Below are 22,950 nucleotides of genomic sequence, written 5' to 3'. Positions count from 1 at the left end.
AAGTTTGTCTTTATTCATTCCATATACTAAGGGCAGTGGAGGATTCTTGGTCTCCTTAGCTGAGAAATGACTGTCTTTCTGGAAGAGACGCAGTAGCCAAACACAAGATTCTGTCCTTAGTTCGGAGCTTATATGGTCCCGTTGCAAGGTCTTGTAGGAAACAGGTGACTGATCAGTCTGTTCTCTTCTTAAAATTTATTAATCTGTGACTGCTATTGACCGAATTTCTAGTTATCTCAACTTTTTTCTTCATTTTCTCTCTGTTGTTTCATGTCTTGGGGGCAAGAATTAACTTGCATAATTAAAATAAATGAAAGCGTGTAGTGGAGGGAGGGTTAGTGACAGATTTTCTGTACATTTGTCATTGTTCCCTCTTCCATGTGTTTCCAGTCCCTAGCTCTGAAGTATCACAGGCCCTCAGTTGCCCTCATGATTAACCCCCTTCCCTTGCCTTTTTGCCAAGGGTCTATTTCCCTTTGGTGGTAGTTCGGAGCTCTTAGAAGCTCTTGCTCAATTTTGTTCCTTCATCTTCTCTTTGTTCAGCTGGGCCTGGACACCAAGAGGCTGCTTTCCCCGGAGAGGCCTGGATGGTCTGTCTTCCATCACGCTAACCACACGGCTTGCCCACTGAGGTCATGGAATTTCCCTACGTTTACTACACTTTGTTCTTCGCAAACCTCCAGCAGTTCCTTATTAGTTCGTCTCCATACACCATTCTCCTTTTGTAGCCCCAAAATGTGTTTCAAGCGCTTTTATTTTCCAATTATTTATCTGTCTGTCATCTTAGGAAGCACCCATCCCACAAGATAAAAAAATAGGCCTGACAGTGGTGGTGTATGTTTGAAGCTAGCTTGTTCTCAGTAATCTGGAACTAAACACTGTCAGCGGGGAGGAGTAACATGCTTCCTGCTCTGTACCTGGCCTTTCGTTTCTTCCACCATCGAACTGCTATTGGTAATTAATGCTCATAGATATTTAAGCTGGCTTGCTGAAATACATGCATAGTCTTTGTCAACTGTAAGGCAGCACCTCCAAAATCTTCTCATCAGCTTGCCACCCTGCTTTTGTTTGTTAGCATATCTTCGCTGATCTTAAATCTTGCTTTTCTTGTTGCTCACTCAAAGCCTCCAGTCAGGCTTTATGCCAGAGCTTTTGTCTTCCTCATTGTGACTGGCCCAAAGGTGGTGCAGGACATTTAAGCTTATCTTAGCTTGAAAACTTCGCCTTCTCCCATGGTTTTATTAACAGTTCGTGGTAATGTGTTTTGATAAATACAAGAGAACAACTGTCTAAAATGCTGTGGAAAGGAACCATAGTATTCCCTACCAGGCAACCTATTTCTGAGTAAATATCCTTCAGGCCATCGCATCTTGTTCTTGTACAGGGTGGGCGCTGATTACTACTTGAATGAAAGATATCTTCGGAAAACTCACTGGCTACAGGAATTGTGTTATGGTACTTTCCCATCAGGCATCTAGGACTCCAAACTAAATCCTAGCCTAATGTCAAATTGGTGTGTAACTAAGCTCCTTTCTGTTGCCTTTATTAAAGCAAGTATGTCATGAGGGAAAATATTTGCCATGACTTTGTTGATATTTATTCTGATACTCTGACTTTATTCTTTCATTTCAGCTCCGTGTCATAACTCCCTTTATGCGCTAAATCATTGTGCAGTTTGACTGGTACGGGTGCAAACATGTACTGCATTCCACTCCAGGGCCATTTATGTCTGTGTGAAATTATATAGACACGTACACAAAGCACCTGGGAATTTCAGTCTCCTAGCTTAAAGGGCAGATACCTGCATCAGATGTTCCCTTCCCCATCTTTTTACCCCTCATCCCTTTCTTATGTCTGGGGCTTTGACGTGCAGCTCGCTATTACTGTTTTAACTAACAGTTCCCAATGAATTTATGTGATAGTGTCCCTCAGAAGCAATTCAGTAAATTTTCCTGTTAGCATGGAGTAAAAAACAATCAGAAACATAATTTTCTAATGTTTCTTTTTCTTTTGTGCGACAGGCAGTTCTTATGTTTTTGGTTCACCTGAATATACTATGCTAGAACATCTGAATTATAGTTTTATCTCCTAGAGAGTTTTCTGCCTTGATTATTTTCTAAATTAGAGATGATTTGTGGGACGCTGCCTACGAAGCAAGGCTTTGCTTATGGCTAAATACCATTTAATCCCGATTTAAAGAAATCTCTGCTGTTTGTCTCTGAAAGTGGTCATTGTGTTTGCAAACAGACAAGCTGAAGGCAGAAGCCTAATTGATGTCCAGCTAAGCACACACTGCCAAACAACTGTCAAGAAAAGCTCTGGAACTGCTCCTTGCTACTGTGTGTGTGAAGCTAAGAAGCCTTTGAGGCAGACATGAGCAGAACAATCTCATTATATTAGGTCTGTGGACAGATTATTTCTGTCTTCTGGGGTTTATAGTATTTCTGCTGTTGTCTCTCGCCTCATCCCTGTAAACGGAGACTCGCAGATTGCAGATTTTACATGCTTTCTGCACTGCTTCACCAGCTTCACACCCCAGCTCCATCACTTCCCCTTGCTGAGCATTTGTTTCTCTGGGGGATTCTCACAAGAATGAACATAAAGCAAATAAAATAATCTCTGCTGCTTTCATAGCTCACCCTGCTTCCTCCTTTCTCTTTTATAATATAAGGCTGTGGAAAGAGAAATAATGTTTGTTTTCTACAATGTCAAACCTGCTGTCAGTACGATATAAATAACCGTCGCTTGCTATTGTCTGTGCTAGAAATGCCAACCAAAGATTCTTTGCAGCAGAAAGCAGGATTTTCTGCTATGACAGACCAGGTGGACAGGGAAAACATGGGAGTCATAAAAGCATTTTCTCGTTGTTTCTTATCCAAAAGCAGGGACCAGATTTTGCACATCCTGACTTCCAGTCCAGTGTCTTACCCGTTAATTCATGGTGACTCCCTGACAGACCTGTGCCGTTAAACAATACTCTGAGGATTTTTGCATTTTATTTTATTTGTAAAAAAGAATTTCTTGAGAGGAGAAGGAAATGAATTTGTAAATAGAGCTTTTCCTCAGTAAAATTCAAAGCACTTTACCAAAGAGATCAGAACTATTATCCCCATTGTACTGAGTGAGGAAATGAAGCCTAGAGACATGAAGGGACATGCCAAAGGACAGAGCTGGCTGGGGGCTAAGCCACAGCTCTTGAGTCTCAGTCCAGGCCCCTCAGCTGGAGGCAATGCTACCTCTTCTCAGGCCTTCCCAGTGGAAGCTCAGCTTCTTTGGGCAGCAGCCAGTTCTTCAGGTCAGTAAAATAATGATTCAACCCTTTAACAGGCCAGGGGTTTGCGTTTCTTCTTTCCACTGCCTGGGTCTTTATTTTTACCCCTGTTTACACGTTCCAGCCTGGTCACTTTGCTGCAGACTGCAGCCACATATTGTTTAAGAAAGCTGACACATTTTATAATTGAGAAAACTCTGAGGTTTTTCTTCTCCTCCTGTCAGACATAGATGGCTTTTATCCAGTTGACTGCTTTACAGTGCCTTTATCCTTTGCTGGCTTGAAAACATTTCAGATAGTTTCTATTGTTTTATAGACCCTGTAGCTAAAAAACCAAGCTGTGTAAAAACATCTGTACATAGCTGTGCAATAGGCTACAGACATGTAGGGTAATAAGGCATGATTGCATTCATTGGAGCATTTGCTCCACTGGATAATCAAATAGAGGCATTCCAGTTGCACACAGGATATGTAAGAGTAAAGGAAGGAAATGAAGGACAGTTGCCTACTGTACTTCTACATTTCTTTTGTCTTGCAGCTGCCAAGACTAAATGCAATTTTGAGAGCAAGTTTTAAATAACGTAAAAATGAGATTTTACTAGTGATAACCAAGAGAACAGCACTGGGAAGTGTGCATAAAGCTCCCCCGCTCCCCATCCCCAAGAAGGAAGCTTGACCTGCACTGATTTTCATTTGTTTGTTTGTTTGTTTTTTTCAACTTTGATTAACCATCTGGTAACATGACCTCGTATAATACCTAGTCTATTTTGCAGGGTGTCTGGTCCTGGAAGGATTTTGCTACTGCAAGTGCACTCAATAGATTGAAATTCAGTTTCAGTCCTTGGAATGTTGTTGGTTTTTATTTAACAGTTCTCCCACTTCCACTGCCTTAGCACAAGCTCCAAGCCTTTCAGTTGTGATTGTGCTACAGATAATGCAAATAGGAATTGGGCACGTAACAGGACTTTGCACCACTGAAAATTTGGAGCTGACCCAGGAACGCGCAGACCATGGTTTGCCATCACGTGTTAGAGAGAAGCACCTCCACGTTGTTAACAAAATCAGTATTTTACAGGGACATTCCACTTCATAGTTAGATTTGCGCTGCATTCACGGTTCAGCAGAATTGAGGGGCTAAAGGCAATGACTGCTTCATGATCTGTGGTCACAGCTGTATCTAAGCATCTAAAAATACAGTCTTATTTTTAGAAGTTCTGTCCTACACTTGAGTAATGGTTACAATGCAGCAAATTATAAATCATAGAATTGTATTTAATAGTTTCCTGACTCCAAGCTGATCAGCCATGACTGTTTTGTGCTATCGTTGTAAATGAAAAAGTGAGTAAATTTCACGTACTTGGAGGTCTCAACTAGGCCATTAGAAGCGGTATAAATGCTCTGTTGCCCATAGTGGAAGTAAATTTAAACTTTAAATGCAAATTTATCTGGATACCCAACACCTGAAAAGTCATGCCATGTAAATAAAAATCCAATGTATTTCAGCGTGCTCTCTTTTTAGTCCTTTATATTTGACTGTTGGACAAGGATTCTGTATGTCAACACTGTGAATCCTGCCGTTTATTAAATGGTAGATCATAAAAAGTGAGTGATCAAGGAGCTAAACTTCCTTCGGTAGTTGTTGCTTGTAGAAGTGGAAAAGTCATTTAGAGAAGCACCTAGGAAGTTGAGAAAGAGGATGAAGCAGTGGCAGAAGACTAAGATGATTTACCATATAACGTTCCATTAACATGGAGGATCGTGAACCGTGGCAGTTCAGGGGGATACAGGATGCATTTGCATTACAGGGATGGCAGATGTCAGGGCCCTGAGTGCTTCCCCAGCCCTCCTGGGAATCTGGCTGCCTGGGCCAACTTAGGCAGTGGTTCAGGTGTCTAGCTTTGAGGAAAGCACTCCAAGAAAGCTCTGCTAAGAACCCCTCTGCTCACCTTGCTTGGGTGCAGTGGGACTGGGCGTTTGTCAGGGAGGCCACTGCCTCTGCCTGCCTTATCGTGCTTGACTTCAGCTCCCCTTCCCTTTTGGAGCAGTGCCTGCCTCGGCTACTCCCTGACAGCAAACCCTAGAGAGGGACGATGCAGAAAACAGGCAGTAATCATGTCAGCCATCCCAGCTGATTCTTTTACTCCACAGGAGACTGTGTCCAAAGATAAGATGGTAATTTCATAATTTGCTCAGAATTGATGCCTTTGGGATAATTTTGGTCATCTTTTGGCCTCACCGTAGAACATCTGGCGTGGAGATAATGGTCAGCTAAGGATTGGCCTGCTGAATCAGCAAATGCACATTTCTCTGTTTAATGTCCAGAAAATCCAGAACAATTCTTTTAACCTCATTTCTTGGGCAAGTTTAAAGGGGTAGAGGTGAGCAAACAGGCCTAACAGATATAAAGAGATAAGAGAAAGCCAACATGGTTTCTAGGAAAGGGAGCAAGATCATGGCTCAGTGACTTGTTGGAATTCTTGAAGACTCTGCCTGCCAGAACAGACAAGGAGAAAGGGAGAAGGGGGAGATGCGGTGGGCTTCACATTCCTAGCTTTTTCTAAATGCTTATGATGGAGTTTCATTGCAGCAGTTAGTGTCTGACGTTTGCGGTCATGGAACATGAGAAATAACTGGTTTCACTGGCCTGAAGAGTAAGTAGGAAAAAGTACTGATAAAAGGTCCATTATATTTCTGCCAATTCAAAATTTTTAGTCAGATACTGCAGGGAACAAAGGTTGCCTCTGGGCTTGTGTCTTTTGAGAAATGGATAGGCTGATGAGGTCAAAAATAAGATTTTGCATTTTTGCACATCCTAGGGAGGGAGGCAGCATTAATAATCAACAGCACTGGTATACAGTGAAAGATTCACATTTTGTAGGATCTTTTGGCTTTTCAGCTGTCTTGCAGATTGCATGGGTTTCTAGATGGGAAATTACACCAATCACCTGTATTAACCCTCAGTGAATACAATGTGGCACTTGTGATCAGTGGCTCTGATAGGCTTTACTTTTAGCTTTCTGTTTCCTCTGAGCAATTATTTATTTTGAAGAGATTGGGACACAGGCTAGAGAGAAATCGGTCCTCTTTCTTTCTTTGTATTTGCTTCCTGGTTAGATCAATGCAAAAATACGTGAATATATCTGTGCATGTGTTTGCATTTCTGTATCCATTTCTGTGAATGTATACATCTTTTGATAGTGCCCATTCTGCAAAAAAATTAGTCTCTAAATGCATGGCAGAGTACTTTGAATTTTACATACCTGAATTTGACCAGATCTTCCTTGTAGAAAATACTGGGTTTTCCTTACCAAGTTCTTGCCAATTTAGATAGGAAGGTGATTGTAAGAGATGGTGAAATTTTATCCTAATTCTCACTGAGATATATGTGTGTGTGTGTGTGTGTGTGTGTGTGTATGTATGTATATATATAAACTGTCCTTTGAAGCCCTGGAATTTTATTTGGGCCCAGGGGTGCTGCTATATACACTTTTAAATTTCAGGTTCAGAATCCTATAATCTGCAAGGTGTTTGTGTGAATTAGTTTGACAAGTCTTTTTATCTTTTAGATCAGCTGCTAGAAATATGTTGAACTTATTAAAATAAAAAATTTAAAAAAACATCCCAGACCCAACCCAACGAATACCTTTCTCCTTCTGTAGTCTTTCAGCATGATTTGTAGAACGCTAAGGACTTCTGTGTTTGCTTAGCTTGGAATTAGCCTTGTATTTCTATTTTAGTTAGTGGTCATGAGCAGTCAGCAGGTTGAAGATATTTGTTGGTTTTGTGTAGTTGTGTCATACATTTTTGTGTAGCCATTTTGCCTGATCTGTTTGCATTAAGGCTCTGCCTGATCATAATTAGGCTGCTGGGTACACATTAATGTTCTGCTGAGGATCTACTTGTTGGTTTTAATAATGTCATCCATCAAGCTCTAGCATGTACAGCAATATTTGCGCTGTAGTAGACAAACAGAGAGAACACTGCAGTTATTTATAAGAAAACTGGCCAGTAAATTAGGGAACTCTGTGTGGATGTTTTTATTTATTGAAAAGTTAAACTGATGCTCAAAAATGAGTCCATCAGTCTAATCAGACTTTGTTGTTCTTGAAACGAGAGAAAAGTGAAAGATTGAAGTTAGGTTTCTATTTAGAACTTATATTTTATATATCTGTTTAAGAAACCTGTAGACTCATGTTTCCTATCTTCTGTGTCCTAGTTTGCTTTTCTAGCTATATCTGTTGGTCAGAGAGAAAGTACTATCTCCACCTTGGTCTTGTCTGGGTCCAAGTATGGATGAAATTCCTGACTGCTCCTCTCTCCCGCTATGTCTTGACTCCTGACCAGTTCAGGGGAAGTACTGGTGCTCCTTCTAATCCCTTTGGCGACCTCTTACAAGTGTCTGTTGACTTGGACTCCAGAAAAGCAGCATTGTTCACTGGAGTTGCTCTGTCCTTCCAGATGGTTTTCCCTCTGATTCCTGCCTGACCTTCTGTATCTGGGCACGTACTTAAGCAGCATCTGAAGTAGAGGTGCCTTCCTGAACCGGGGCCTCAGATCCTGCAACACAAAAATATTGCTTAGGACTATTGAAGTCTGAAGCTTTGTAGTTTTCTTTCAGAGATGTCAGTTGCCTCATGATAGTCTGATAACTTAATTATGTTTCAGTTTCATGTCTCTTCCTCCCCGTGTCCCACTTCTTTCTTCCATAATGTTCTCTGATTTGCCCCAATTTTCTTTCTGCGTGTTTATCTGTCTCACTTGGATCTTCCCATTTCCCTTCTCCCTCTGTGGAGCAAAGTGAGGAGAAGAGGTTCTTGGCACAGCCCTCTCACATGTTTGCATTCTCTGCCATGTCTCTCTGAAACAGAGGAATGGGGAAGGGTGCAATGCTCTGGGCTCAAAGGTCCTGGATTCCGAGAGCATTTGGTCCTTTCCATGATGGGCCTCAGCTCTTGACTGCTGTGGTTTGTGCTGCAGTGCAGAGGTGTGTTTGCTGTGATGGTTAGATCCTTGGGATTTTCTTGTCTGAATGACAGATTTAAAAGTGATAACTTTTGACCAAGCGTCTCAGAACAATCCCTCTCTTTTCTATTTTTATCTTTATCTGCGTTGCTTGTTGCATTTTCAAACATGGGAAAACTGTAGTCCATATTTGTTCAATGAACTGCTATGTTTACAGAGATGCAGAATACCCACTCATGCACCAGTGTCTGTGAGCCATAACATGGTCTAAACACTGAAGTAAAAAAAGCTTTTTGGCTTTACAAAGACTAGCCTCCTGGGGGTGGGAACTATGGAAAAGAAGCCAGGAAGTGGCTTAATGAGCCTTCTCCAAAGCCAGTGGTAATACTCCTATTAATTTCAGTGAGATTTTGATCAAGCCTATGGTGATTTTGATAGCTGGTACAATTAGAGCGGATGTAATCCATATTCAACCTGTTTTCTGTGAATGCCATGAAGCTGTTCATGCTATCATTTATCAGGTGGCTTTGTTGGGAAATCCATCTCATCCACGGCAGCTGACAAGAGGCCACTGCCACTGCGCACCAAGGCAGGCTTGTACAAAAATATCCTATCTGCGTAGCTGGAAAGTACAGCTGTTACCGTTGCAAATTCTCTCCATGAGCCACTTACTGAGTGGGGCTTGACAGCTGAGAAAACCCCTACAAACCATGGTGCAGACTCAGCACTTAGTTTTCAATCAGGGGCACACAGATTTGATTCAGAACTGGAAATGTCACCCAGACAGCGTACAAGTATATAGGAGCTTCTGCGCTTCTCAGGGGTGTTTTACTTAGAAGCGCGTGAGACTAGAAGAGGCAGTTCTCCCCTTCTCGGTCCTGATACTTTAGCACGAATACCTAGAGCGATAACACGAACACGCGTGCATGGAAATGTCCCGCTGGCTTCTGCAGGATACTGTGACAGTAAGTTTCTTTAGTGCTGCCTGCAGGTGCAGTCCCCCCGAGACTCAAGTGCTGTCATTTCTGAATTCAGACTATAAAGGCCTCAGGACTGGGACTGTGCCTTGACTTGTGTCTGTGAGGCACCAGGGACTCTTCTGGCTGCTGTCAGTCATCGCAGGGAGCTCACCAGTATTCATCCAAATTTGCGTTTTCTTTCACGGGAGCTTGAGTTTGAACATGAGAGATTTCTTTTTATTAAGTGTGAGAAAAGCTCATGCTGGTCTTTTTCTTAATGAAAATTTCTCTCTAGCTTGTGTTACTTTAAAGGTGACATTTTATCTTTGAGTAATTTAGAGAAAGAGGTACTAAAGAAAGTAGGTTCAGGACATACTAAAAATACCTCCAGCTACATTACCTCTGAAATTAGCCATTACTTCTCTTCTGTCAGGTTGGTGCTGTGATGTGTTTATGTCTGCGTAAAGTACCGTGGGTCCTTCCCTTCCTGTGGGGTGGCAGTCGGAAGGGACAGCTCTGTTCAGGAATCCAGAGCAGGGCCCTTTAGCTTAACAGTCATTTTAACCTGATTTGGTGAGTGTGTGTACGCAATGTGTGTGCTTTGTGCTTATGTCTGTCTACCCCAATGGCAGTCTTTCCCTAATAGCTTTTCAACCCATTGGCCAATCTGAGTCTAATTTGAGGATATGGATCTCAGAAATATTAGACTTTTGGAAGTTTTCTGAAAACTAGGAAACTGAGTAGAAGAGAAAGCCCTCTCCCTTTGATGCTGCCACTGAGGGAAAGATTGCGTCACCCACATTTACATCAGAAACCCCAAGTGGAAGTGCAAATGTGTAGGAAACCAAGCCATTAATTTTGCAGTAAGTTTAGGTTGTTTTTTTTTTTTATCATCACCTCCTCTTCCACCATACTATCATCCTCTGCCAGAACAAATGTGCTGACTGTGGTACTGCGTGAGGAGAGAAGCAGAGCCATGGCACTGCCTTACTCTCCTCCTCCTGCCCGCCGACGTGGAAGGATCGTTTTCACTCCCTACTCCTGGCAGCGGAGGTAGTAGCCAGTGCTGAGGCATTAGGGACCAGCTTCATTCTCTTGCACGATACAAGCTTTTCAGCCCAAGTTCTGACTTCAACAGAGTAACTCAACCCTATTAACGTTATCAGGCACAAACCCCAGGTTTGTCAGTTTTCTCAAGTCAGGCAGGCTGTGAGGTTAAATCAGCACTCAGCAAAGAATTAAAACAGAAAGGCTGAACCAAGAATTGCTAAATACGTTTATCAGTGCGTGTGTTGGCTGGCAGCTTGACAAAGTGAAGCCAGGAGCTTAGACAGCCCTGTAAGTCAGGATGTAGGAGCTGTAACTGAGAAGTATCACAGAAGCAGTTTGGAAAAGCATCTGTTCAAAGTTTGATTGCTGTGAATCATCCCGTTCTGCTGGCCTGCTCTGCTAGTCGCCTGAGCTGCTCTTATTTTGCCAAGAGAACAGCTTGACACGCATACAGCGCCTAAAATAAAATACACTTTAAATATTAACATGTTTCAAAAGTATAGATTCATTCACTTTTTGCGAGTAACAATTGCTTAGTCATTCTTTAAGAACATGGAAGGAATTTAATTGAGAGCCGTGGAAGAATGCCATTCACCAGCAGCACAGGTGTTCGGCCATCACTAAAACTGTCCCGTTCAGCGAACTGCGCTGAAACTCTCCAGACACTGAAACATTGTTCATGATACATTGCTGAACGGTGTTGAACGATTGCAGGACTGATTCTCGCTCATGAACCCACCCCCAACCAACACCACGATGGGCTGAGATAGGCATGGCTCAGTAAAGCTCTTGAAACTTTTAAAAGTGTCTTTTAATTTATTTGAATAGCTTCATGAATTTCTTAGTGTTTGCAATTACAAGAAAGAACAACTGGAACTGAATGCTGGACCCTGACTGTTAGCTCTGAAAGCAGATGCTGTTTGGTACAGAGACTCCAAATATTTTTTCTGATTTATTGCCAAGTCTGACCTTTTCTCTTCATTCTGGAAGGGAGATGCTGAGGAATTTGCAGGCTCCAGGATCCCTGCTGCTGAATTCCATGTTCCTCTTTGTTTAGCAGTCTCATTAAAAGCTCTGATTTGATCTTTTTCTTCATTCCCCTTCATTCTTTCTGAACTTGGGCCCTCTGTGGAAGCAGATAGCTCAGATGAGTTGCAGGGACAAACTGACAAATTCAAAACTGGAAGTCACAGAACTCATCTGAAAAAGCAAGATGAAAATAGCCTCAAAGCTGATTTTGGAACCCTACACAGTTTGCAAAGCTGCAGCTATTGCAGGCAATGCCACGGTTGTTTTTCCATTTCTTGGAAGATTATAAACTTCAGATGGGAACCCATCTCAAGAACAGAATGGGTGTTAGCAGACTAACATAGGCATGTGGCAGAGTGGTGAGCATGGGACATAGTAGCCCTCGAGCACTTCCCTTTCTGGTGCCAGAGTTGTTTTTTTTTTTTCTCTTTTGGTGAGTTACTTATTTCCTGACAGATGCAGCTTACGGGACACTGAAGCAATTCTTGAGTTCAGGCCTATTCCATCAAATAGGACAGGTCAAAATGAAAATATTGAAATGTTGAAATAATTTTGATTTTTAGTAACATCTGAGAGAGTGAAAGATGAGATTCATGAAGGCTGTTGAGAGAAGGAACAGGTGGAGCTCGCTCCTCTTGTCAAGCAATCCAGCAGGTGAGAGATGTGGACTCATTTCTATCCCATGTCTCTCTGCTTCAGCCATTGAAGTGAAACACAGCTATTCACACAGCTCCACAAATGCTGAATCCAGTGCTGAGTCCTCCTGTTGCCTTGGCAGGTTGCCTGTCATATTATCATGGCAACATCATGGCAATATTTGCATGCATGTAAGAAGGGAAGATCCTGCTTAATTCTACAGCAGGTTGTAGAAAGGACCAGCAGGTTCATCTCTGCAGTGCAGTCTACATCCAGTTAACAAAATGAGGCCACCGGATGACATTCAAACCCAAATGCCTTTGAGCCCCGGGCAGGGAAGACTTTCAAGGACCAGAATCCAAGTCCTGATTTACAATTTGGTTTCACAGTTGTTGGTGATGGGTTTTTTTGAGTTCACAGTCACATGTTCCTGTAGTCTTTCAAAAGCATCAGATCTCTCCTGACTTCTGCTGGATCTGATTCCTTTTTGGTGTAAGATACACTTGAACAACCTTGTCCCCTATGCCTGTCTCTCTTTCTTTCAATAGCTTGTATTCCACTGATTTCCATTGCTTGTTTCTGTACCAGTTTTAACAGCTGTCCTTTCCTTATGCTACGTGCCATTTTTTTGCCCACACTAAGGCACAGGCCTCCCTGCCTCAATACTTCAGTGTCCTCATCAGGCCTTGTTTCAGTCCAGCTCCTACTTTTCCTCAAGTGAACACATGATGCCAGAAACATATGACCCTGGGCAGTAGATCCATTTTTCTCCAGCAGTAAGTCCACACAGAAGTTTTCAGAGAGCTCATCTTCCCTTCTGATCTTATCTCCTGCCCTTCTTGACCCCTGCCTCCCACAGAAGTGAATCCCTGCTGCTTACGAGATCAAAGTCATGTTTCTTGAAGACTTCTGGAAAACCCATATTATCTCCATTTGTTACATTTCTGTCCCCGTCTCCTCTCAATCCCTAATCTCTTCCCATCTGTCTTTCCCCCTTGTTCACTAAATTTGAATTATGCCAGGCTTCTGTATACTTTCCAGCACTATGTGTTGACTCATCCAGTCCATCAATCCCTCCCCAACTGGAGCACTTCTTTCAGATCCACGTCTCTTCCCCTGCCTTTCCTCTTAACAGGCGTACAGCTGTTGTAATATATCTTACTTTGGGTAATTAAGCCCATGTATTTCTATGTGTGTGCATGAGCATGGAGACTTTCAGTGCTGTGTAATGATGTCTATAAACAGATGGTGAATAGCTGCCAGCGTTTGGGAATCTACAGTCAGGAGTGGTGGTTTGATTTGGACTAAATATCCAAAACTTCATATTTAACTAGAGAAACAGGAATGCAGACAGGAACTGTGTTTTTGCCTGTTTGAGATCTGCATTCAGCAGCAGCCCGGGCTCCTGTCTCTGGGGAGTGTGCTGTCTCTGGGGAGTGTGCGAGAGAAGCTCTCTGGAATGTGGCTGTTAGCATATCAAAGTAGAGTAAACATGTAGATGATACCCTGCTTCCTCCGCTCCAGTTAATTAAGCCACTCCTCATGTCACATTAGATTGAGAGGATTTATTAATGTGCTGTCATCTAGGAAAGCAATGGTTTGCTGAAAGGGAGGAGCCATGTTAATGGCACAGAGGATGTCATGCTGAACAAAGAGCAGATGTCAAATAAACAGGGTATTTCTTTTTATCTCCTTCTTTGCTGAGGTCTTAGATCCCAGTGCTTTATCGTAAAAGCTTAGAAAATTACGGCTAGAAAGAACTTCAGGTGGTCTTTTAATGCATTCCCTTGCTCCAAGGCAAGATCAGTGATACCCGTGTCACTCCTGATGGATATCTGCTCTATGAAGCTAACCAGTATACTTGTTTCCAGGTTTCCTTGAATTACTGTGAATGCCATACCTCTCCTTGGGTATGGTCAGTGTGGTGAATATTTATGCTTGTGATCAGAAATCCTTGTTGAATGGCATTGGAAAGGAATGTGGTTTTCAAAGAAAGACACCCATGCCAAACCTCTGGGGGTTTCCGACGGTTGTCTGCTCTTTGCTGGCATAATGCAGTGTTAATAGCCTCTCTGGTGTGGTTTTGTAGGCCTTGGTTAAAGCCTCATCTAGGCCAAAAAGGTGTTAGAACATCTACCAGCTTTCTTCATCTCAATGCATTTGGTATCTGAAGCGAGCTTTTACTAGCTTGGGTAAGGACAATTATCCCTAAAGTCATGAGAGGTCTCAATTTCTAGGGCTTTTCAACTGCCTGGACAGCCCCTTGTACACTGGGAAAGGCTCTGCTTAAATCAGCGAATTAGTACAGCGTAAATCCAATGCAAGTAGCATTAGAATAAGGCTCTTAACGTCTTGGGAAATGTCTGTGTGTGGGCAAGTTAGTAAAGGAACAGATAAATGATTCGTCCATTAAACTCAGAAAACCACAGGAGGGTTCCCAGGAAACATAAAAGCCCCACAGAAAGCCTGAAAGCTAAAGCTGAGAGTTGGCCATGCTGGGGAAGGGATTGCACATGTTCCATTAATTGCCGTCCTGCAGGGTAATTAAACAAAGAGAAAAAGAAGATAGCAAAAGCAGTCCTTTAAGCTCTAATGATTTGCAGAATCTTGCCTTCTTTGCAGGTTTACAGGCATGAAGAGGTCTAGCCTCACAAAGGCCTTTTTATCAGAAAGGTATACAGTAGGGCAACTTGCATAGACAAACCCCGGTTGGATGTCAGCTAATCGGTTTGAAAACGGGGGCAGCGCATTCCTGCACGGAGTTCGGTGTGGGCTGAAAGAGTCAACTGAGAAGTTCTGTTGAGCTTCAGTGGTGCCGTGGCTAAGATTTGGGTGTACCTGCATGAACTGCAGTCGTTTCACAAAGGCTAAGGCACATGGTTGAAGCTGGCTCTCACAATTAGAGCGCTGGTCTTGTGAAATGTTATACAGGGCCAGTCGCTTGACCCTTGGGTGCTATAGCAGTATTTCAGTACCAAATATCTTTAACTATTCCCAGTAGTCAGAAAAGTATCCCCTATAAAAGCTATTGTGTATTTCATTCATTTGTGCTATTAGGACCTTGTGTTGCGAGGAGTATTACATTATCAGCTCTGGAAACATCACGGCTAGTATTGTGAATAGCAGGGAAAGATGTTATTTGTTAGTCTTTCAGGGTGTGTGTCATGAAAATCAAGAGATTCAGAAAGTAACTATGCTTTGTGTTTCAGCTATTTATTTTTCTTGCTGGTCTTTTGGGATTCTGACAGCAGTTGTGTATACTGGAAGTGACAGTGTTTTCGGAGTTACAAGGAAGAAGAGATTTTATTGGGCACTACAGGACAACAGTCAGTCCCGTAGGGGAGGTGTCCAGCCACAGAGTACGCTGAGTTCTGGGAACGCATGCTGCATCTCTGCAGGTCATGCTGGTTTGGAGGCAAGGAACAGAGTTTTATAGAGGTCATGTTGGAATCTGGGATAAGGTAGGTTCTCCAAAGTAAGAAGAGGATTCTGTGACGATGGGCACATTTGCAACAAGTTGGCTAGGTACAGAAAGTCAGGGTCTGATGTGTATTCTCAGAAGTAGTGGTGACTTCTTGTGTGATCTTACCGGTTATTTGAATGTTGTGTCTTAGCTCACTTTTCTGTAAAGCTGGCGTAGTACTTGCCAGTTTCTCCATGAGGCAGGGAGGAAAATACATGGGGACTTGGATACCAGTTTGAAAACAGTGTATGAAAACAAATGTGTGCTGTAGAGTTAGAGGAGTGAACCTCATGTGCCTTTAGCTAGAGGTTTCCTGGGATTCCTAGGAATCCAGATCATCCTCTGCCTGCAGGAATGGCATGGGCTTACCAATGCTCAAAAAAATTAGTGCTGGAAACTACTTCCTCCACTACTTTCCTCTACCAGCTGAAAGTAGGGGAGTTGTATACACAATACACCTGCCTGGATGGTATTCTAGCTTAAATTCTGCAGAACTACAAACTGCTTTTGAGGACTTTGACTGTTCCCTTGTTATTTGCGTGCCTACCCAGTCCTGCGTAGGGAGTTGTATTTGGACCAGTCCTATGTTGCCTTGTTTCCTCGATACGGTTCAACCACCTCCCACCCTGGAGGGAATTTAAACCCTCAACAGGGAGTGGATGTTCTGCCACTCAACAAGGTCAAGTGAATTGAACTAATTTCTTCCCTGGACTCATTTTTTTTTCTTGTATGGTGCCAAGAGAATGAGACAGAGAGTGGGTCATGTTTTCTGCCCTTTGATTAAGTACAAACAGAGGAGAAATGGCGTCCCTATTGTCAGCGTAGATTTCTTTCTCAGGCACATAAGAGATTAAGCTTATTTCATATTTCACATTCCCTTTAAAAGTAAAGACATAGTTATGGGGAGACCTCTTTGAAATAGGCTATGGCTGACTTCCTGCCGTGTCTGGGAGCCAGTTCCATCGGATGGCCCATGGCATCAGAAGCTGTTCCCATATAAATACTTGAGTTCAAAATATTGTGACTCGCATTGGGTACGGCACTTGGCATGACTGGTAACTTGGTTTTGTACCTGACTGTAGCTGTCTGCCATGCATTGGATGGTTGTACTATAATTCCTGTACTTGTGATTCATAATGAGTGTATTGTTTCCAGCGTGGTTTTCATTAAATACAGTGACAATGAAAATTATTGCTAAGGAAAACAGTTTCCATACGTGAATATTAAACTTTAATGGAAACCGTGTTGTTACTGCAAGATTAGCAGAAATTGGCATCTAGATGACTATCCAGCATTAAGCCAAATCAATCTGTGCCACTAAAATTGCATGTCTGGCTTTGAATTAGCATATTCTCATAAAATGAAGGAACAGCTCACCCTGTTAGCTTTGTCTGGATGATCCCTGTAAACCAAACTTGGAACTGGAGGCTCAGTAGGACAGTGATGGTAACAACCTTAGCCTCTCTGTCTCATGCATGCTGGAAAGGGTCCTTCCATGGATACTGTTCTTTTTTCACCTGGATACCGCTGACTTCTTGGGACCTCTGTTTATTCAGCTGTAGAGCAGGGATTGTGTTATTACCTATCTTGGAGGCAGTTTAGTGGCTACTTCTTCTTTAACGTTTTTTTTTAATTTTGGAACCTTTTATATGTAGGCTTTATAGAAAGGAAAAGTATTTTTCATTTTTAAGTGTCATAAGCACTGAAAGATTCCCTTGGTGACTGACTTGATGTGTAAATACAGGCAGGGCATCTCTGTCAAACGTATCATTGCAACTGAACGGAAAGGCAGAGCATGAATCACTTGTAGGGTTTCCTGATTTTACTTATGTAGGATGTTAAGAGAGGCTACAGGAGTGTAATTGATGGCAATGTGTGAGCTGCACAAATTGAAAATCGTGGGAGGATGAGAAAAACATCAGTTCAACACCAAACTAGTAATGGTGGGGAGGTTTGCTCTCTGCATGTGGATATGCAGTGAGTCTCCATCTGTGCCAAGCAGACTTCAGGACTTCAAGTCTGGCTCCTTTCCCAACAGCAAATACATTGAGAAGAGGAAAGCTAGCCAAGTTTTAATCAAGTAAAAGTTCTGTATCCAGAGGTGGCTGGCAAAAGAAGAGATTAAAGTATTAGGAGTGCAATGAAAACAAGACATTAGAGAGTTGAAAGCTGGAGTACCTGGATAAACCACTTGCTGAGTGAATACTCCACAGTCGTCAGAAGGAAGCCCCGGGTGTTTCGCATAGGATGAAATGTGAACCCACGCACCAGAACTTGTCTTCTTCCAGCTTTGGCTATCACTGTGGCAAGTATGTAATATCCTAATGCCTAGCTGAGCTGGTAGGATAAATGTAATCATTCCCCTTAGAGATATTGCTAGCAGAGGGCTCATTAGCTGGCAGAAAGGCCAACAGCTGCAAACTGTTTATGTATGACAACTTTTTGGATAAATCTGAGTTTACACAGTTGCCTGTGTCCTAAGGTTTGCTGTGGAAGTGTAGATAGCTTTGCGTGTTCATACCCAAGCACAGAAGTTATGGACTGTAATTATGCAATTTCTCATGAGAGAAAGGAAAAAACCCTCACGCTTGGTAATAGTAAAAACAGTAATTGGCGTTCCTTTCCCTCTACCACTGATGCTCCTGCTTGACCTTTTTTGATATTAAAATAGATTTGTGGTAATTGCTGGCAGTTAGTACTGTATCTGGAAAGATAAGGACATTTTTTTCCCTGAAGAAAACCACTGTCTGTGTATTTGCATGAGCACAGGAGAAGTATGGGGTTTCAAAAAAAAGAACAACAAAAAGAAGTTCAGCTTTGCTCCTTATTTTTCATTTTCGCACACCTGTCTCCCAGACAGGTCCAGAAGCAAAATTACCAAATAAGAGAAGTTCCTCTTATATTATTCCCAGCCTGGTAGAACCACAACATGCCAGGATTTTCACAAACGTATCTGAATTCATGAAGTTTCTATTCCAGTTCTGCAGACTTGAAAGGCCCAGGTAAAAATCTGGAATTTTAAGATGCAAACAACAGTTTCCATTCATCCCAATGAAGAAAATAAATCATATTAATGCAGCTACCAAGGCATTGTACTACTCTCATTGTTGCTTAAAGGTGTATTTTTCTCTGCTTATCAATTACATGGATCATTGTATTGGGTTACAAAAAAGTTGCATTTATCTTAATGGTTCAGATATATTTACTAAAGAACTGTATTATGTTTGTAGACCAATAGCGTATTTGCTATTTACGTTCTAATGAAAGAATGAATGGTAAAATGTATTGGTCCAAAAGAAAATTATAGTCTTAGGAAATAGTTTGATAGAGGATATATATTTCAAAAACATTTTTGAGGCAAGCTTTTTCAGGCTTAAAATGTTATAACAATTTGTTATAACTGGCTTGCTGTTCCAGAATGACTCTTATTAATAAGCACTCAGCAGTTCATGAGCTGGACTTCTAAGTGAGTTCATACCATGTACTGCAAAGTTTTTCTTCTCTCTGCTCTTCTAGGATTATGAGTTTCCCTACTCAGTCCACTTCTGCTCCTATGTTGTCTGATCCCTGGGCTCCACTGCAACAGAAGTCTTTAGTAGTTGTCATAGTAAACTAATTTTAGATGTGTACATTTTTACATTGGTCATTGCAAATATTACAAAATGGCCACGCAGGATTCACATTAAGCATTGAAAATAACTATTAAAAATAAGGTGACTAGGAGTCTGTAACTGAGCCACAGTCACTTTTTCAGCCACTGATGGATATAAAAGTCCTCAATCGTTAGTTTTCCACTTTTGAATAATGAGACTTTGAGCACAGAGCCGTGTTATTGCCAGTCAGTTTCAGTGGGGATTAGAACCACTAAACAAAGACTTCAGAAGAATTACCATCTGAGGTAATGTATTTGACATTTTAATTGATATTTAACCTCTTTTAATATATTGACAGAACTCTCGACTATTTTGCTACACCACATCTCCCAAACATGGAAATATTGTCCCCTTCCATCTCCAAGTGACAGCAAACATTGACTCAGCCTCATTTGAAGAAATTTATCAGAAGGAAATTAGCATGAATCATTTCCAGCTAAACTGGCTCGCCTGATTGACCACTGAGCTTGAGATGCAATACTTTTTTGTTGCTTCTCAGGTAAAACCTCCTGTGTCAGATACAACTGAGATATATATTGGCACTGGTTAAATGGAAGATAAAGTTGGAATAATCAGGTTTAGCAAGAGGAAAGAAGTGCTTTCAGTAAGAATCCTGCTCTGGTCATTGCTGTTGGCTATACCTAAAACTGCTTAAAGGTAACCAAAATATCTCTCCCTATTTAGTAAAAGTGTATTTCAGCTGAATTGGGTCCATTTATTATGAGCTATGTTTGCCTCATCCCCAAAAGGCAGAAGGATCTCCAGGAGCAACTTTTGAGTAGATGGTAGTTGTGCCACAGGGTCATAGCACACTGTTGTGGGAAGAGCCTGGGCTGAGCGAGCTCGTGAGCGAAGGCAAACTCAACAGCCCTCACTAGTTTTCCTCTCTCGCAGCTGGGGACCAGGATTACCAGCAGCCGATGGGCCATCACAGTTCTGTCTCCTGGGACAACACAGTATGCTCCAGTGGAGAGGCAGCTATGGAGTGGATTAGCAATTTGGCATGAAACATCTGTCCTCCCCAGTACCCTATTTCATGTGTGCACGCCGGGAGAGGATTTAAGAACTCAAAAATGCACAAAGGCACGAATTTAAAGAAGCACAGGATTGGCTGAGTCACCTAATTGTTCCTTTTCATCTTCTGTGACTCAAATATTCAATTTTTGCTTCCCTTTAACCAAAATCTGGCAGTTCCTTTTAATCTCGGACCTTCTGCTATTGGCCTTACAACAAACTAACATTTTCCCAAACAGTATTTTCCTTCTGCCAAAAGTATTCCCAGAAATTGCTGATCCCAAGTATGGTTGGAAGCAAAAGACTGTTCTTGGTGAGGGTATTATTATTTGTAAGTCACCGTAAGGGTGCATGGTAGCAGATATAAATCAGGAGAAATATCTACTTCCCTTCCAGAAATCAACCACAAATGTTTCGTGATCTTTAAAAGAAAGAGAAGGCATGTCCACAGCCCAAGACACACTGCAGACACCTACAGCTGAGATTCTGTTCTAGGACCCGTTCATTAGGCCGTCAGGTGTGTGGACTGAGGTCGCAATCTCTTTCTCAAAGTAACATATTACTTCTTGAGCAATTCCTTTTCATTCTTATGACTATTCTACGAGTAAAAGGCAAGTCAGTTTAAGAGTGCTGGAATCCAGCCTTCTATGGTCACTGATTTAAAAAGATTAAATCTTGATTTCATTTTTTGCATGTGGTATGAATCTGGCCTTCCACAGTCAGCACTTTTAAAGTAAACAAATGTTAATGTCTGATTTCTGCACTGCCTTCACTCTCCGCTGCTAGTGCTGAATTAAAAAGCTATTGCCCATCCCTTCATCCCATCCAGAATCCTCCTGGCAACAAATATCTATATCCATATTGTTGTCAAAACTCATAAAAACAGAACTGGACTTCTTCCAGGTCTAAAGTATTACATTGTTTGCATCCTGATAAACACAGCTTTGACAACTCTGCCAGAAGAAGAAAGAAGAAAAAAAAAAAAAAAAAAAGAGATCACGTCTCCATTGCATGGTTGTGGTCTACTCATTAAAGGCAGCTAGATCCTAGCTACCCCTCTGTGAGAACAGTACAGTGAGGAAATAGATTTCTTGTTTTCTGTTAAATATAGGCAAATATATCTGCTGTGAAAAAATTGAAAGGCATTTGTGGAAAGTCTTCACACTTCCCCTTCTTCCAGCATGGCAGAAGGACGCGTGAAGTGGCCGGATGAACTCAGCGTTTAGGTTGCTTGCATGCTAGCTGGAAATCTTGTTTTGTATGCACACTTGAACTGTTTGTGTGGCTTTTGAAATGCACCGTTTAGCAGTGGAGGACTTGTATAAATAGAGACATCCATAGGCTCTGTGTCTTTAATCTTTGTGCATTACTCCCAGTGGTTTAACTGTGGTTTCTAGGTGGCAGATGAAACAAAATCTCATCAGCAAATTGTCCTGTGCGAGGCCTGTGATGCCACCACAGCGTTTCCAAGCACAGTGGCACTTTCTGCAGGGGACAGTCTGGATGCAGGAAGGGCATATGAGGACTATTGTTTTTCCATAGCAGAAGTTTCATTCCTTTTGACTTCAGCCTACAACCATTTGTGGTGCCCACACAAACAGGCTTAGAGAGTACTGTGCAATTGTCCGTGGGATCAAATCCTAAATTCCAATAAGTCATAGAAGACTTCTGCCACCTACACTGGCTTTGTGACTCACCGTCAGGAGTTTGCCAGCTTTTCTGACTCTGCCAATCTTGCTTTCTTTAAGTATGAAAATAAGGGAAAATGTAACATCTTTTCAGAGAGTCTCTGCTTTTATTGTTCTATTCCTTCTCCCCAGCTTTATTCTGAAAACTGGGAGAACTCCATTTAAATGCTTGTTAAGGCTACTTCATTGCATCTTCTAACATTGTAATTGGGGGCATTAATAGACAAGCTTAGATGAATTTTTGAGTCTGTATGGACAGTGAAATACATTTTCCAATGAAAGCAGTGGAGGTGAGTGTTTAACTTGTTTCCTGTCTGACAAAATTCTGGACTGATTTTTCAATAGGATGATGACCAAAATGCTCAGATGATTTTATGTGCAAACTGCTCTAATATTTTTTATACTGGGCACATTTTTATCATTTTGGTTGAGTTACTGCTGTATGTTTTGAGTGAATGAGCTGTTTCGCTGATTCTGATGGGAACATTCTCTGTCTTTCTGTTGCAGGAATTGCTTACCTGGGAGGTGTCTGCAGTGCCAAGAGAAAGTGCGTTCTTGCTGAAGACAACGGTCTCAATCTGGCATTTACAATTGCACATGAACTTGGGCACAAGTAAGAACTTGTCCTTCTGTTTCTTTCTTTACCGATGCCACTGTAGCGTACTTTTATTTAAAGCCATACAAGTTAAATAAATTACTAGCGTGGCATGTTTGTTATGATTTTGTAAATCTAGCAGATTGATAAAAAACTTAATTTTTAGGAGGCTTATGTAAATATTCAGTTCAGCACACATAAATCTTCTGTTTGGTCCTCTCCTATTTTCCGCTCTGTTTTGATTTTGAGTAGCACAAAGAGGCCTCATTCTCTTAAATGATTGATGGTAATAGTTAGAGACAAATTCTGCTTTTGTTTAGGCTGTAGCGTAGATCCACAAAACCAACATCAACTTCAAAATCTTTGAACTTGCTAAATTTCTCCAAAGTTCAGTTGTCTATGTCAAGGATTTTAATAGTTAAATACTTTGGTAATGGTTTCATCTCTGCACGTGAAGTAATCTACTGTGGCTGAAACTGTAAACATCAGTATTTTGGAAATGCCCTTAAGCAGTATTATTCGATCAACAGAAAGAAATCATATAACTTGATTTATCAGCTCAGTCACAGCTAACTAACACACTTTGAACACTGACTGGAAAAAACAGCAAAGAATGTGATAATTCCTAGT

The 22,950-nt window shown here is 41.7% G+C and overlaps 1 protein-coding gene across 2 annotated transcripts in view; it reads left to right on the top strand.

The window, feature by feature from the left end:
- The window catches only part of ADAMTS17 (ADAM metallopeptidase with thrombospondin type 1 motif 17), a 198,066-nt gene that overhangs the window by 52,817 nt on the left and 122,299 nt on the right, over positions 1-22,950 (top strand). For both annotated transcript variants that reach the window (XM_087744635.1, XM_087744634.1), the window contains exon 8: positions 22,233-22,338. In XM_087744635.1, coding sequence (XP_087600761.1) covers positions 22,233-22,338 — 106 coding nt within the window. The remainder of the gene's footprint in view (positions 1-22,232; positions 22,339-22,950) is intronic.

The sequence above is a fragment of the Nipponia nippon genome, unplaced genomic scaffold (genome assembly GCF_047370975.1).
Source record: "Nipponia nippon isolate SJK-2023a ecotype South Korea unplaced genomic scaffold, ASM4737097v1 scaffold_9, whole genome shotgun sequence".
In the NCBI taxonomy this organism is placed as follows: domain Eukaryota; kingdom Metazoa; phylum Chordata; class Aves; order Pelecaniformes; family Threskiornithidae; genus Nipponia; species Nipponia nippon.
Note: the sequence above shows the minus strand (reverse complement) of the source record. Positions and strands in the feature narration are given on the sequence as shown.